Here is a 15,320-nt window from a genome sequence, read left to right as displayed (position 1 = left end):
ATTAAAACTGCAGCAAAAGTTTTAATAGGAGGAATTAATAAGTGAAAGATGGACCTTAATATAAAATCACGCGAAATTGTGAAGTTGTCTGGGTGTTTTAATTATTTCTTAGTATCTGCACTGTCTGTCCTTAACAGTCGTCATAATAAACGAATGTTGCAGGGGTATGTGGGACTCGACCCACACCAGAATCGCTGATATCCAGAGACTGGGTGAGCAATACCCACTAAAACCACGTCAAGTAGTTATAGGAATAAACTTAGCGATTAAAAAGAGTGGCGGAAAGTTTATTGCCAGTTCTTCTTGCTCTCTCTACGCCCTTGACTTGCGAACTGGTAGTAAATGTAAATTTACAATAAATTTCCTTTTTTTTTTTTGACGTTCATAAGTGTACCTATATGAATAAAGATATTTTGAGTTTGAATAAAGCCGCGTTACAGAGGCTCTGGGGTCGCTCTCGCATTCTATCGGAGCCTCAACGGCAGTCATAATAAACCTATTAAGGTATTTAAAGATTATAAGCCTACAAAGGCAATGTTTGTGTTACCATAATGCTGATACAATATTTTTTAATAACTGAAATAGCTAACTAATATAACTAAAGTGATTAACTTTGCGCGGACATAAAAACTGTTTAAATACTTCATAACGTACGGCAGTCATTATCCCTCCCTTTATCGTATCAATTAATCAAATTACCTTCGACAGAACATTAAAATAATTGATACAGTAGCCTTAGATAGCATCAATCGCTAGTATAATTAAAGCTTGCAGATAATTTTCAAAAAGCAACGTTGACGAGACCACAATTATAATTGACGTGTTACACGCAATGCATGTTCCGGTCGTATACTCGAAGGCGATAAAAACTAATTACAGTATAAACACGTAATGCTCCTACTTACCTATATTTACATAATCATTTCGGTTTATTTATGAGGCCCAACAAGACACATTACTCCGTGTTTCATTGATGTTTTATAGATCAGCGTTCTTAGGTTCTCGTTCATCAGCGTGAGGTGCAGTGTTAGACTAGTGGCATCAGCGTGCGACTCATCCCTAAGGCACCAATAGACTTTCTATGTGCGCATTTGACATTTGCTTCGAAGGCGTATGTCAGGCACAGGAGACCTGCCACCTCTTTGCCTATTAGATTGACAAATGGTCATGAAACAGATACAGAAATTTGACTCTAAATCTGAGCCCAGACCTAAAAAAGTATCAAACCAAGTAATTTTCATAATATTATTGCGCTCGTAAGATTGATTTCGCTTTAATATGTTTTTTTTTACTTAGCCCACCTTTTTAGTAGCTACATTACCAACATATGGAACGTCATGCTATGCTACCCGCTACCTCACAGAGACTGTTAGATTTTCCGGAATAAAAACTGGTTATTAGGTTTTTCCGTGGAATTTTAGCTACATAAAAACTTTTCTTTGATTTTAATAATTAAAATAAGAATTTAAACGAATTGGGCCAGCCGTCTTCGAGTTTTGCGCTTAGCAAAATATTTTGCGATTAATTTTTACTATATATAATATTGCTAAATTATTTGTTAGAATTTTGCTTAATAAACTGCAAATATAAAAACATCTTTTGCAGGCGAATATATATTTCCGTTTTATATTTTCACGATATCCGGAATTTCTTTCACATTTCAATTGAATACATAACGAGCGTCTGAACACATTGTTGCGTATCACGTTACGAAGTATCAGTCGCGTGTACGCGCACGAAGCTAAGCATCTGTTGTTTCACATAATACTAGAGTTCGTAGGGTTACCACATCGTTCTTTATTCAAAGTATTTAATATTTTTTTTTTCTTAAAAGAAATTAACAGAAAAAGATCCTAGGCATGCCAAGTTCTCTTAGATTCTGCATAGTAGACTCATAAGGCATTGGGATTATTATAAGAAGCATGGCCGGAATAGAATAGCAAGGGACAGATCAAAATTGTGTCATATTTGTAATGAGAATAGTAAATATGGTATGTCGTTTATTAATGTATTTATTTTTATTGCAATAAGTCATGTAACACATATGGATCTAAAGTTCCACTACATAACTAGATACATACTTAAAATATAATTGGTGCAGATCCAATTAGCTGACACAGCGCACTTAAACCACATTAACACTAAGCCTGTACCAGCAAGAACAATGAATATAACAAATGTAATCACGCTAGCTATATTTTACATACTATTTTTAGAACGAACCTCAAGAAGAAATCTTCACAAAACTAATTATTTTCCTATATAACACATGGTTTCCCTACACAAAGGTGTGAATAAATAACGCTGTTCAGTGGTCGGTTTTATCATGGGCCTGAAATTATGGTGAGCAATTTGAATTAACACATATTCCGACGTCCCCCATCTCAAGAATTCACCTCGACATGCTTGGCATTATCTTAATACATTTTATCCACCTTAAAACCTTGGATTAATATTAGAAGGGTGGATCGTTTATCTTGATACCCTGGTGTAATAATCAAGGATTATAAGCATGATTACTATGCACGGGTACTGAACTTGACGCATTATTTATTCGATTTGGCTGGATAGCAAAGTAATCTAGTCGTTTGAGACATGCTTACTTTACTACATATAAAGAAAAATTCACAGTTAAATATCAACAACAAGAATGTCAAAAAATTGTTAAATGAAAAGAAAGTCAATAGACAATGAATCATACAAAAAATTCCTTTGCATGTAAGATAATATTCGCTGTAATCAACGCTTTAAATGGGTACTGAACTGTTTTTAAAAACATTTAAAAATTTAGGTTCAAGTTTAAAATGTCCTAACATTTTTTTAAAAAGCAAGGATAAATTCACGTCCAAGTCCGAACATACCTAGTATCCCAACTGCCTGAGGGATCGAAAAAGGTGTAAGAACAAATGACAGTCTCGTACAAAAAATGACGGTTGCGCGCCACCCCGGGTTGAGCCTAAATTCAATTCAATTAGGCAAAACTTCTGAACGCCAAGTGGCTTGGAAGATGGGACACTTATATCTTTAGGGCCCCTCGATTAATTTTCTTCAGGCCTGAGCTCTAAAGCCTACATCGAATTAAATGGTTACTTGTAAAAGATTTTGTCTGCAAAATTGTATGTAAAATTAAATTATTAAAAGTAATCTATATTTTATAGGTGAATAATTTAAGCACACTTGACTATGAGTGCTGTACCATAATTGCCTAAAATAACAAGTATAATAGTAAGGTCAATATACTTTATTTTGTTATAATTAAACAAAGTTAACAATAGCAGTTTGTTTAATTAGAAATAACCCTTTATTATAAAGGAATCCACATCCAATCCCTCAACGAGCTTTTTGTACTGTTCCGCTGTAACAAAACTAATAACATCATTGACATTCAATAGATCACATCGCTGAAAAGCAATTCTAAAACAGTACACGAATAAACCTAGTCCAAATCCGGAACAAACAAGCACTACAAATAAGAGTCTCATTCCGGGCGACATTTCCGTCCGTCACCAGTTACGGAACACTGCAGTGACGTGGAAACTGGCAGACCAATACAACATTCCGCAAATCCGATTAATTAGACGACGCTCCGACATTATAACCGCCACCGCCCGAAGCTTTGTTTAGTTCAGAGGCGGCTAATCAGATTTCATACTTTGTTATAATGTGCCCCCGGCTGAGGGTACGTGTTCTTATCACGTATAATTTCATGCGTTTCGCGTCGCTTAGACGTGCCTAACGAATTTGGGGATATTAGTAGCGAGGTCTTCCGTTTACTTGTTTTTAGGGGCACGAATACCAGCCGACTTGACGTACACGTCAAGGACGAAACCCCTGATCATATTGTCGCACACAAAAATTGACATCAAAATTTTCCCCCGCTAAAGAGTATAAAAGATTATCTCGTGGTGCTTCACCCAAGCAATCATGTAAATTGCAAAGCCAGGGATACTGCGGGTTGTAAAATGTAAATAAGCTTCATTAAACCCATATCTAGGCAAATACACGAGCTTTTAAAATTTGCAGCTTATAAACCTAAGCCGTCGTTGTTTAATTAAATAAAAGTTTAATTTCGAAATACCTATTTCACTTACACGATCCACCTTTCCCATAAACCGACACAAGTTTATTTCAAAGCCCCAACATACTTCTGTCCCTACAGCTTGTAATTAAAAATTGTACACTGTTTCGAACTTTGCGACCCGCAAAATTATCCGGTCCATCTCATATGTTCGTCTATATCTCATATTGTGTGGAGAACAAAGCTTTCTCCGCATTAAAGCGTATTTTTGGTGAATAAGCAATTTTAACCATTAGTTCGGTTCGCTCGCAGCTCAATTAGCATTCATATCTTCTTAAAATCCGTCCACATTTGTGTCCCTCGGGAAAGGAAAGGTCCGCTCTTCCTTCCGTCCCGACGTTTATGTCGCGACTTTATTAACAACAATGAAATCATATTTACGAAGAAAGAGCACATAATAAACCCATGAAGAATGTAATGTAAATTTTCAGCGCGCATCTGCTGTACGAGGCTTTCAGTACACAAAGAATCCGATCCATTTGCGCGTCTATTGCTTGACATGTTTCGGCGTTATACGTATTACGTAATATAATAATCCTAGACCCACTTTCAGAGCGCTTCGAGTACATTCCCATCTGCCTGGTTTTCATAAGAATATTAAATTATTCGAATCAAGACGTGATGTTTGTGTTGGAAATGTGAATGTCGTTATTAACAATTCGTTTCCTATTGAAATTCTTTGAATATTTCTTCATAAATAATCAACTTATATGAAGTTTCCAGCGATTTTTGGCCGAACTTTGATTTCCGTAATTCTGTACAATACGCCAAATATTATTGTCGCTTTCAACCGTTTAGGTCATGTGGTATGAGTGAGTGGTAAATGAACTATTGTTTCTACGTGAAAACAGCATCAATAGAACAATACGTGTAGCCAGTTTTGTTCCAAGCTGTACGCAAAAGCCACACGAGGTGTTAGAAATGAGCGCTTAAATGAAAATAATCCTTCTACTTCACTTCTTTTCTCGATTCAGTGCTCAAATTATTATTTTTTTGGATGAGGGAAGTAAACACTTAAAACAATACAATGAAATTTATTTAACTTACTAAAGCAGTTATAGGGGGGTACCCCTTTAATATTTCCATTTATTTAATTCCATAATTATTTCAAAATGCCATTGTCGGAGTAAATTAGGGCGACGCAAGTTCTTTATCGCAAAGTAATGGGTAGGTTCAGAGCTACTGTTTCAAGTTAAATACCATTGTAACTCGCGCCGGGTGCTCATTTATTAAGGCGTTTGTACTTAGATCAACTTATTTATAATAATACATCACAAAGTACTTATTAAAATGGAACTATTATATACTTCTACTAGCTGACCCGTCAAATGTCGTTTTGCCATGTATATTATTTCTAGGAAACTTTTTTTAGTTCAATAAAAATAACTATCTACTAGAATAAAAAAATGGGGTTGATCGTAGAGGGGTGACAATTAAGGGTTGTATGTATTTGTGTATGCTGTATCATAAAAAAAGTAAAAACAATAATTAGTCTAAAAAATAAAAATACAAATTTAGGAGTGTGACGTGACCACTACCCTACCCTTAACATTTAGAGGGATGTAAAATAGATGTTGTCCGAAACGGCTCGACCGATTCAGTAAGTCTGAAAACGAACATTGTGACACGATAATTTTATATATTAGAAGATATGTATAGTATGTTATTGTAAAGCTATAGTCATTCATATTGAACCCCTTAAACTGCAGTCTTTAATCATATCTCAAATCCAACAAAAATGTGTTTTCTTGAAAACACAAATTATGGTTCGAAACTTTATATGGCTTTTAATCCCTGAGCAAAAAGTGAATTAAATTTCGCTTCAATACGTCGAATGAAACACGGTGTGATTCCAGAGAATTTATCAGAATATTCACGTCAGAGCAAATGAATCTCAGTGAAACTGAAATTAAACCGATGTTATTTTTATTACGTTCAAATGTTAACATCTCAGATATTTTACTTTATTAACTCGAACGTTTATTGGCATTTTTGTTGCCAAGCCAAGGGGTTATATTTGAGGCACGCTGGTAACCGACATTATGCTATTATTATAAAAGGATAAATGTGATACATTTTTCTCTACACTTATATTATAAAGAGGAAAGATTTGATTGTTTGTAGTGAAAACTACAGGACTGATTTGAAAAAATATTTCACCATTAGAACCCTACGTTATCCCTGATGAAAAACCCAAGGTGTAAAAAAGACCAATAAAAGTTCTCACACCGCGTAATTAACAAACAAACTATTGACAATAGACCAAAGTTACATATATAGTTATATAGAATCAAGAGTAATACAATACGTTTAACAAAAAAATATTATTTTTGCTTTTAGAAGTCTATTTTCGGAGAAAAGCTTTAGGCTAAAGAACATCTACGACCGAATTAATGAATACAGATTAGTTTAGTAGGTGATCAGGAACCGCAGTTGAAAGTGAAAAAGCAAAATCACTAATAAAAAAAATTCTGTTTAATACGCTTTAAGTAAAAAACTATTACAGTTTTACAAACAAAACTTTGAACCGACAATTATTTATTTACGGTTTAGAGAAGTTCTACCGAGCCGGTATGTAACTAGATTGTTAATTTATCAAAGCCCAAATATTTATTTTAAACTTAATTATATATTTACAAAATGAATACAAACGAATATTTGTGGAAACAAAATAAACCTAGTTATTCCGTCCACCTAAAATTACCACTAATAAAATAAATTAAAATGAAATTGCAAAATATGTTGCAAACTTCAAAACTCGACAACGGCAAGACCAATTCAAGTTATTGTTCATTTTATTTATTCCTTGATCTCTGAGGAAGGTTTTTATGGTCAGAAATTTATTACGTGAAAACCTAAAAACCAGGTTTCTGTTGGTTACGCAACAGTTTCGGTATAAAAAATTTCGAGATTTATAGGTTACGGTTGCGCGTACAAAGCCGGGGTAGGTCGCTTGTATCTAATATAACAAATTTCATCTAATGCGTAACTACATAATATATAGATCATACATATTCAACAATCATTAAAAAAATGTACACGTAACGTATGTGTTTTTGCGCAAATAGTAAATGCATTGAGAGGACAATGCAGAGTAATACATCAATAACTTAAGAAACAGATAGGCATCAGTCAGGAGTATGATACGTGGGAAATGAGCACAACATCCAATAAGCCGGTCGCATGTGACGAGCGATAAACTGCCTGTTATCCGCTCCGAGTCGCCACTAAGGCCATTTGCAATAGTCTAAGATATCGCATATATTAATCGATAGTATGTCCACTTACGCCCGAATCCAATAATTAATCCAAAATCTCAGATTGTTCTCAATCTGAATCAGACCGTGACAGTCGATCGATCTCCTATCTGCATTCCAATAACCAAACCCTAAGAAGATAATCCATTTTTTTTACCGAGTTTTCACTCATATTTGATAATCAATGTAAACAAAATAAAGTAAATAAAACCGCACAAACCGTGTATGTTTAAAACATGACAAACAGTTTTTTTAATGATTTAAAAAACTGGTGTAAAATAATTAACTGTTGAAATCGAGATTTCGTCAACTGTCATTTTCATGCAAAGGTCTATATCTACAGACACCGATACGACCTCCATGTATAGCTTGTATCGACAGATGGCAATCCGTCGATTGGTTATTGGCACAGTTGTTACAACATTTGGATTAAGATTACTATCTCAGATGGTGGATTATGAATTGAGATAGGTTATTGGGTTCGGGCGTTAGTGAGTACTTAGTATATCGTGGATTTCTTAGAATCCAACAAGGCATATTAATATAGTTTGTCTGTCCGTGATATATTACTGTAAGACTAGTTATATAGCTGTCAAATGACATCTATGTAATACGTTATAAGTATCGTTTCACATTGGGTTGTTTTTTATTTATTTAAACAAATAAACAATTTCTTACTTGTAATATTTTTTGAACAAAGATTCGATACTTCATTTTGAACATTGAACGGAAATATGATATCAAAGAACGATATTTTTTTTTTGTCGATATCTCAGTCTAAATGCTAAGATCCCTCAGTCCCACAACACAGCACTTGCAAAGCGTTCAAACAGAACCTCCTCAGAGAGGCATCGAGCGTACGTGAGGCGAAACGAAAATTGCAGGAAACGCGCAATATCGTACTGAGACAATTTTCGTCTACGCCAATAAGTAGAAAAATAAAACATATCAACAGATAGAACTCCAAAATATTCATCAAATTATTTTATATCCTTTTTTTGATGCAGCTTGGTTAGTACAATGTCGCGGTCTTTACGTGTGAGAAATCACGATTTAGCCACACTCACACAGGGAGAAATAAAAAAAAATCAGTGGTGCTACAACCTATTTAGGGCTGGGCCTCAGATTTCTGGGTCTGTTTCATGATCATTTCAATCTAATAGGCAAGTATCAACGCCTGACACATGCCGTCGACTTTTTGAGTCTAAGGCAAGCCGGTTTCCTCACGATGTTTTCCTTCACCGTTTTAGCGAATGTTAAATGCGCACTTATAAAGAATGTCCATTGGCGCACAGCCGGGGATCGAACCTTTTCTTCGGCAAAAACGCTGCGTGATCATCTTCGTGACGTTTCCGTACAAAATTACCCTCATGCGCCTAAAGTTTCACTCCAAAAATAAATGTTTTTTTGTCATACGAGGTTATCATTATATAGTGACGTTATAACGCTGTGTTCGCCTATGATATAGTAAAGGAAAACAATAAGCACCACAAAACTGTATAATAAGGGAATCCTCTTTACATAATCACTTAGCGCTTAAGCAAACGGTGCCGACGCGAGATGTTAATCAACGTACCTGTACACCAACAAGCGAAACAGCTCAAGAGGGTTAATTCAGCCAAAATCAACACTCAAGCAACACAGAGGTGTGGGTAAGCTCTCAGAATCTTGTGGCTCGAGACATCAATGTTTGATATGGAAGTGAAGCACATATTTCACGTCATCAAGCGTTTAAGGCCATATACCTCAAAGGGTCTTTAAGTTATGTACAATACAAAGTCTACATATACGTTTTTCTGTATCTTAATACGTCGATTGATAGATGATGCACGGAACGGCACTGAACACATTGCCCGTTTCCTCCAATTACTTCCGGAAAGTACTGAATCGTCGAATATATTTATTAATTTACTAGCTGACCCGGCAAACGTTTTACCATGTATATTTTTTCTTGGAAGCATTTTTTAGTGCTAATAACTAAAATGGGTGAAAATTAAGGGTTGTATGTATTTTTAAAGCCACATAATAAAATTAATCCAAATAATAAAAAATTTGGGGTGGACACCCTTATCGCTTAGGGGTTTGAAATATAGATAGTAGCCGATTTTCAGACTTACTGAATATGTATAAAAAATTTCATAAGAATCTGTCGAGCCGTTTCGGAGAAGTATGGGAATGAATTGTGACACGAGAATTTTATATATTAGATTTTTTTATTACCTAATCCTACATCTAACAAAAATGATATACAAAAACAAACAATTACACTAAAAATATAGCAAAAGATGGAATTCATAATATTCCAAAGTTCAATCATTTACAAAAGAGAAGTTAATTAATTAATTTAGCTGTGTTGTGTGATGGTGTAAAAGTGAGGGTATTTATGAAGGTGTGTATGTGAGCTATGCTCATGATGCAGGTGATTTTCCGTTATGGCTGTTCTTAATACCCATTTTAACCAAATACAAAACGATTTTTCTATGTTGAACAGGATCCTGCTCAATGATGACCCTGCCGTGTTGCAGCGAAATGTCTTCTAAAAGAGAATACCATTACGACAAACGCGTCACGTACTTTGAAAGCCCTATAGAAAACGTAGTATTGGATATATTAAATGGATTCTGATAAAGTTAACAGTTGAACTATTCAGCGTTTCGAGTTTCAAAGACTTCTTACGGTCAAAAGCGAGATGTAGTCAAAAGATGCACATAATGCTACTCTCGAAATGTAATCTGAAAATCTTTTGCATTTGTACGCTGGTTCTTCTTGAAGCTGCTATTTTGTTATATTTTTCTTGTACTAGTCATTTCTGCTTCGACTGGTCACAATTGGCAATACTAGACACGACAGAAAATTGTAATGAAATGAAAAATTACTAAAATATGTTTTTTAAAAATTATTTATTACCTCATGATAAAAATAATATATAAAAACTAGCTGGCCGGGCAAACGTCGTTTTGCCATGTATATCATTTATAATAAAAAATAGGGGTTGATCGTAGAGGGGTGAAAATTAGGGGTTGTATGTATTTTTTAATGCTGTATCATATCTTTAGGGGTGGACTTACCCTTAACATTTAGGGGGATGAAAAATAGATGTTGTCCGATTCTCAGACATAGCCAATATATATACACACAAAATTTCATGAGAATCGGTCGAGCCGTTTCGGAGGAGTTTAACTACAAACACCGCGACACGAGAATTTTATACATTAGATATATAAATACTTAATAAAAAACTAAAATTACAATGGGCCTCCCAGTATCGCAATTAACAATACAAAAAAATGGTATACCTACATCACATTTTTAATTAATAATATCCTATTGCAAAACTGCATCACGGATTAAAAATATAAATTAAAAATATAAATTCAAACAAAGAGAATGTCATTCGATCGTAATAGAAACTCTCCTATTACAAGACGAGACAATCTTCGTTAATAACTTTGTATAGAGCGTCGACTCCTCGTTATATAAAATAACATGTCTGCTTGGCTATTTCAGTTATTACTGGTGTAGTCGCAAGCAGTCGAATGTTATGGTAATGGCCCACCTCTAAGGACTTAAGATAACTTGATGGTTAGTAATAGATACGTTAGTTTTCATGTTTCTAATTCGTAGTTTGGGTTTTATTAAAATTACTTTTAGCGTAGGTATTCCAGTTGTCAAAATTGTTTCTAAAAGCAGAACACTCATACATGGTCTAACTTGGTCTTCAAGAAGACAAGTCTTTGACAAATCCATGTGTTGTAAAAACACTTAAAAACAAAAAGGAGCTCGAAATTATTCCATAATTGTTTTTTCTTAATTGCTTTATTTACATTTTGATGTGTTGGTACCTAGTTATGCAGTCACAAGACATATTTCCTAATCTATAAACGGAACGAAATATGCTGACGGCCTGTCTAGCTCCCAGTCTCGATTATTAGATATTAAGTTAGTCTTAAGCTAATCACCAATGTAACCGGTCGAATAAATTTAATTAAAAATAAAATTTTATTCTTTTTAAAAACGCTCCAGCGCGACCTCGCGTTTTGACTACCTATTATATTATTAGTATATTTTCGTTCATGTTAGTTGTAATTTGTACTTTTTCAATATTTTTTTTTAATTTAAGACATTTCTCTAAATGTAACTTGCATTTCTTTTTATATTATTAGAGTGCATTAATTGTAAATCAAAAATAAAAGAGTTGTTAGCGTTCGACATTATATAAAAACAAGGCATCGTAAAATATCAATACATCCTCAATCATTAATCTTCAAAGCGACTCTGAACATCTGAAATTTGGCGTTTCTCTATTCAAACGGTTTAATATTTCACTTTTAAGAGCGAGCTGTAGATAATACGACAGGGAATGTTTCAAATGTGATTCATGGAATCCTTCGGTTTATTCCCAGTCGAGGTTCGAGCGCCTTTTAGTTTAGACTGCGATCGAGATACCGATTCCTTGAAGTGTCCCAAATATATTTGCGAAACGGGAGCGATGTTGTATTTATCGGTAAACTTTGTTTATTCCCAATACTGACATTTATAGACATACTTCTAATACTAAGCACTAATGCGTGTGCAAATAGGGTATTTTTTATAGGAATAATTATGACGCATGATTTTGCATGATCAGTTGATTTTTTATTAAAAATAATATAAGATAGTGATCGAACTTTTATAATATTGTATAAGATAGATCTTCCGTAGCGAAGGTTGTCCCTGGCGATATATCTATATTAATTATTTCTCTAAATCAAATAAACCGGTCAGGTCAAGCGCGTTGATTAAACAAAGTCCTAACATTAAGGAGTTTCAATTTGCTATTGAATATCTTTGAATGTTCCAATACCTAATACATCGTTAGTTAAATACAAACATAATTAATCAGGTACCGGCTGTGTAACTAAACATCATTAATATGTTAAGCGAGGAGTAACTATGCATAGGCCTGAGCGATCAAAGGCTAAACACTGAATGTCCGTAATCAATTCTAAAACGCGTTTTATTTGACCAATTCACACAATTATTGTTTAATTTTAATATGCTACTAAAACTGCGACGACCATTAGATATATTAAATTTTAATGCGATTTACAGAAAATACCTTAGACCAATTATCAATTACCAACTATCCAGATATAAACTCGCAAGCTCATAGAAATTACACTAGCCAAAATTCGAATCTAAAGAGGCATTACTACATATCTTGGTATGACTTTGAGGTTTCAAAAACTAACAAAGACACTGTGCACGATCATAACAACTTTTAGCTACACTCTCAAATGCATACACACCCATTCACACACTCACTCATTCACTCGTTCTTAATTTGTAATACTTTTTTTTTTTTAAACTGTTTTAAACATGTACCATTTAATAACTGTTTTCTAGTTACCCACAACACAGGGCCTTCCTATTGTGGGGACTAGCGTTATATGAATGCTGTCACAACCCTTTTGTCATAAATAAAGTTTTTACCATTAAAAAAAATTGCAGAACTCTGAAAAGTACACGAAAGACAAGAAATTGTTGAAGTATCCTTATTTTTCGAAATTCCTCTAATAGTGCCTTCTCCTTTAGAAGCTACATCTTGGCTACTTTGATTTTTGAACAATGATTTGGTACTTTGACTAAACCAATAGTCTAAGATTCATCGACCAGGTTTATCAAAATTGGTTTATTATATTCAAAGAGGCACTTTTTATATATAATAAAAATTGTCAGCTATGGCATATAATAAAGCTTTATTCGCTCCTATTGGATGTCAAGGAAAGATAATCAAGCAATATGTTTTTACTAAGGGGAAAGTGCATTGCATTTTATCTATTATATTTTGTAGCCAAGTGCGGACATAGGCAAGAAAAGTAATAAATATTTCTTCTTTTGCAATACATCTATCACTAACTAATATAAGAACTTAATAGTCAGTTAACTAAATTTAAATATTAATTATACTTTTCAGTATAACATACATAATATTTACTATGGAAAAGAGCTTTTATTGAATAAACAAAAAACCGCACTGATGTTATATTTGGAAATGAGCTGAATGTTTTGCTTTATACATATACTAATATGGTTAACGTTAATTAAAGTATATTCTATGAATTTAATTTAGTATCAAACTATAATGATTTTGCATTTACAGATAATAACACATGTTCATAAACCGTTTCATAATTAATCCGTATTTTATTTAAATTAATTATGAAGTTTTTACTTAACATTTAAAAGCAAAAACGACAAGGCTAATTTGAGAGGTGTTTGCGATTTTTTATATTTACGCTGACCTATAGTTATGACGTCGTTATAAAATTTCTAAACACTACATTACTCACACCGCTAGTTTAAATCTGTGTTGACAGAACTGGAAAATAAATTTTCTATTTCTTCAAAATTAAAAAAATCTTACGGGTACGTTTCTGAATGCTGATCCTTTCGTCAACACCATTTAAAATTAATGATCGCGTTCTATATTTCTTGCAAGTTATTACTTATGCATGCCGAGATTTTCCGAGTGAAAAGGCGTAGTTGAAAAGTAAACCTTTGCGAGTAATGGCCATTAATCAACTAGAAGGCTTAATTGGACGCCGCCTTCCAACAGACACGAGAAATAAGCTGCATTAACTGATATTAAGCAAGATCACTTCGTTTCTAACGAAATTTGTGCTTTGAATATAAATACACTTCTAATAATGTTAAAGTATTTCTTGAATGAATGCAACAGTGTAAAAGTTTAAAACTATTAAAGTTTATTTATAATATGATATTGAGGACCTTTTTAATAGATTTTATTTTGAACTCACCTGGCCATGATTATCAAAGCCGTGTCTTAAAGCGATGTCATCTACATGTTCTGGTCCATCTAGAACTTGAATGGCAAAGTGGTTGTGGTAGTATGTCTCCGGAAGGGACCAGCACGCACCAAGCGCGGCTATCAGAGCCAGCCAGCGCCATGTCATCATCATTGTAACACGATCACATCAGCCGCTACCGCGACCGCAGAACACTTGTTATGTTAGCACTGTTTCATTACTAGTTCTCATTCCTTGAAGCACCTGGAAAAACAAAATACGCATTAAATATAAAAAATATATTATTTTGGAAATAATTTCTATATATACCCACTGAAACGTCAAGGTACCTAACTTATTCAGTTAACTTCAGTTGGCTTCAAAATGCACTAAAAATATCAAATTACAAAATTTCTTAAGAGAATTGAATGTATTAAACATTTATTTATTTATAAATACGGGGTATGAAAATCATCCTTATTGCCGAGAACCAGAAACTAAAAGAAGAAGTGAAAATCTTTCAAACGCGCGTGCAAAACTTGGAAAGAGAAGCAAGGAAGAACAATGTAATACTACATGGCATTGTAGAAACGGAAAATAACGCAGCTGAACTCTGGAAAAACGCAATAGATGTATTAAACGAAACAGCACGAAGAAGCGAAGGGGTGCGCCAGTGGAATCATTGGGAGATTAGCAATCTAAGAAGACTTGGCAAGAAAATTGGAAACAAAATAAGACCAATCCTGGTTACTCTTTCTTTAACATGGCGTAAATACGAACTCTTAAAAATAATAAAAACTTCCCTCCAAACATATATGCAACGGAAGACTATCCTAAAGATGTCATCTTAAAAAGAAAGGGTCTAAAGCAAAAGAAGGAACAGGAAGAGAAAAATGAAAAAAATCGCCTTTATAAGGTATGATAAGCTGATAGTAAAGGAGAAAGGATCGACATATTCTAAAAGGAAACGCTCAAAATCCAAATCACCATCTGAAAATAAACAGGAACACAATAATGACATAACGGCTCCCAAGAAAGTAAACAAAACATATAATATATTTCGCTCCAGAGCAAATTCAACGTCAGGACTTGGAGAACATACCAACTAAAAACGATAATAAAACACAGCATACCGAAAAACCAAGAAAATACACAAATAACAATTACCACGCTAAGAAAATACTCCCCAACCCGGCT

General features: G+C 34.0%; 1 protein-coding gene across 1 annotated transcript in view; it reads right to left on the bottom strand.

Moving 5' to 3' along the window:
* LOC125050714 (furin-like protease 2) overlaps positions 1 to 15,320 on the bottom strand; it is a 184,250-nt gene that overhangs the window by 36,042 nt on the left and 132,888 nt on the right. The window contains exon 2 of the mRNA XM_047650750.1: positions 14,136 to 14,387. Coding sequence (XP_047506706.1) covers positions 14,136 to 14,297 — 162 coding nt within the window. The 5' untranslated portion in view covers positions 14,298 to 14,387. The remainder of the gene's footprint in view (positions 1 to 14,135; positions 14,388 to 15,320) is intronic.

The sequence above is a fragment of the Pieris napi genome, chromosome 6 (genome assembly GCF_905475465.1).
Source record: "Pieris napi chromosome 6, ilPieNapi1.2, whole genome shotgun sequence".
NCBI classification, from domain to species: Eukaryota; Metazoa; Arthropoda; class Insecta; order Lepidoptera; family Pieridae; genus Pieris; species Pieris napi.
The sequence above is the reverse complement of the archived record's forward strand: the minus strand, read 5'-3'. Positions and strand labels throughout refer to the sequence as shown.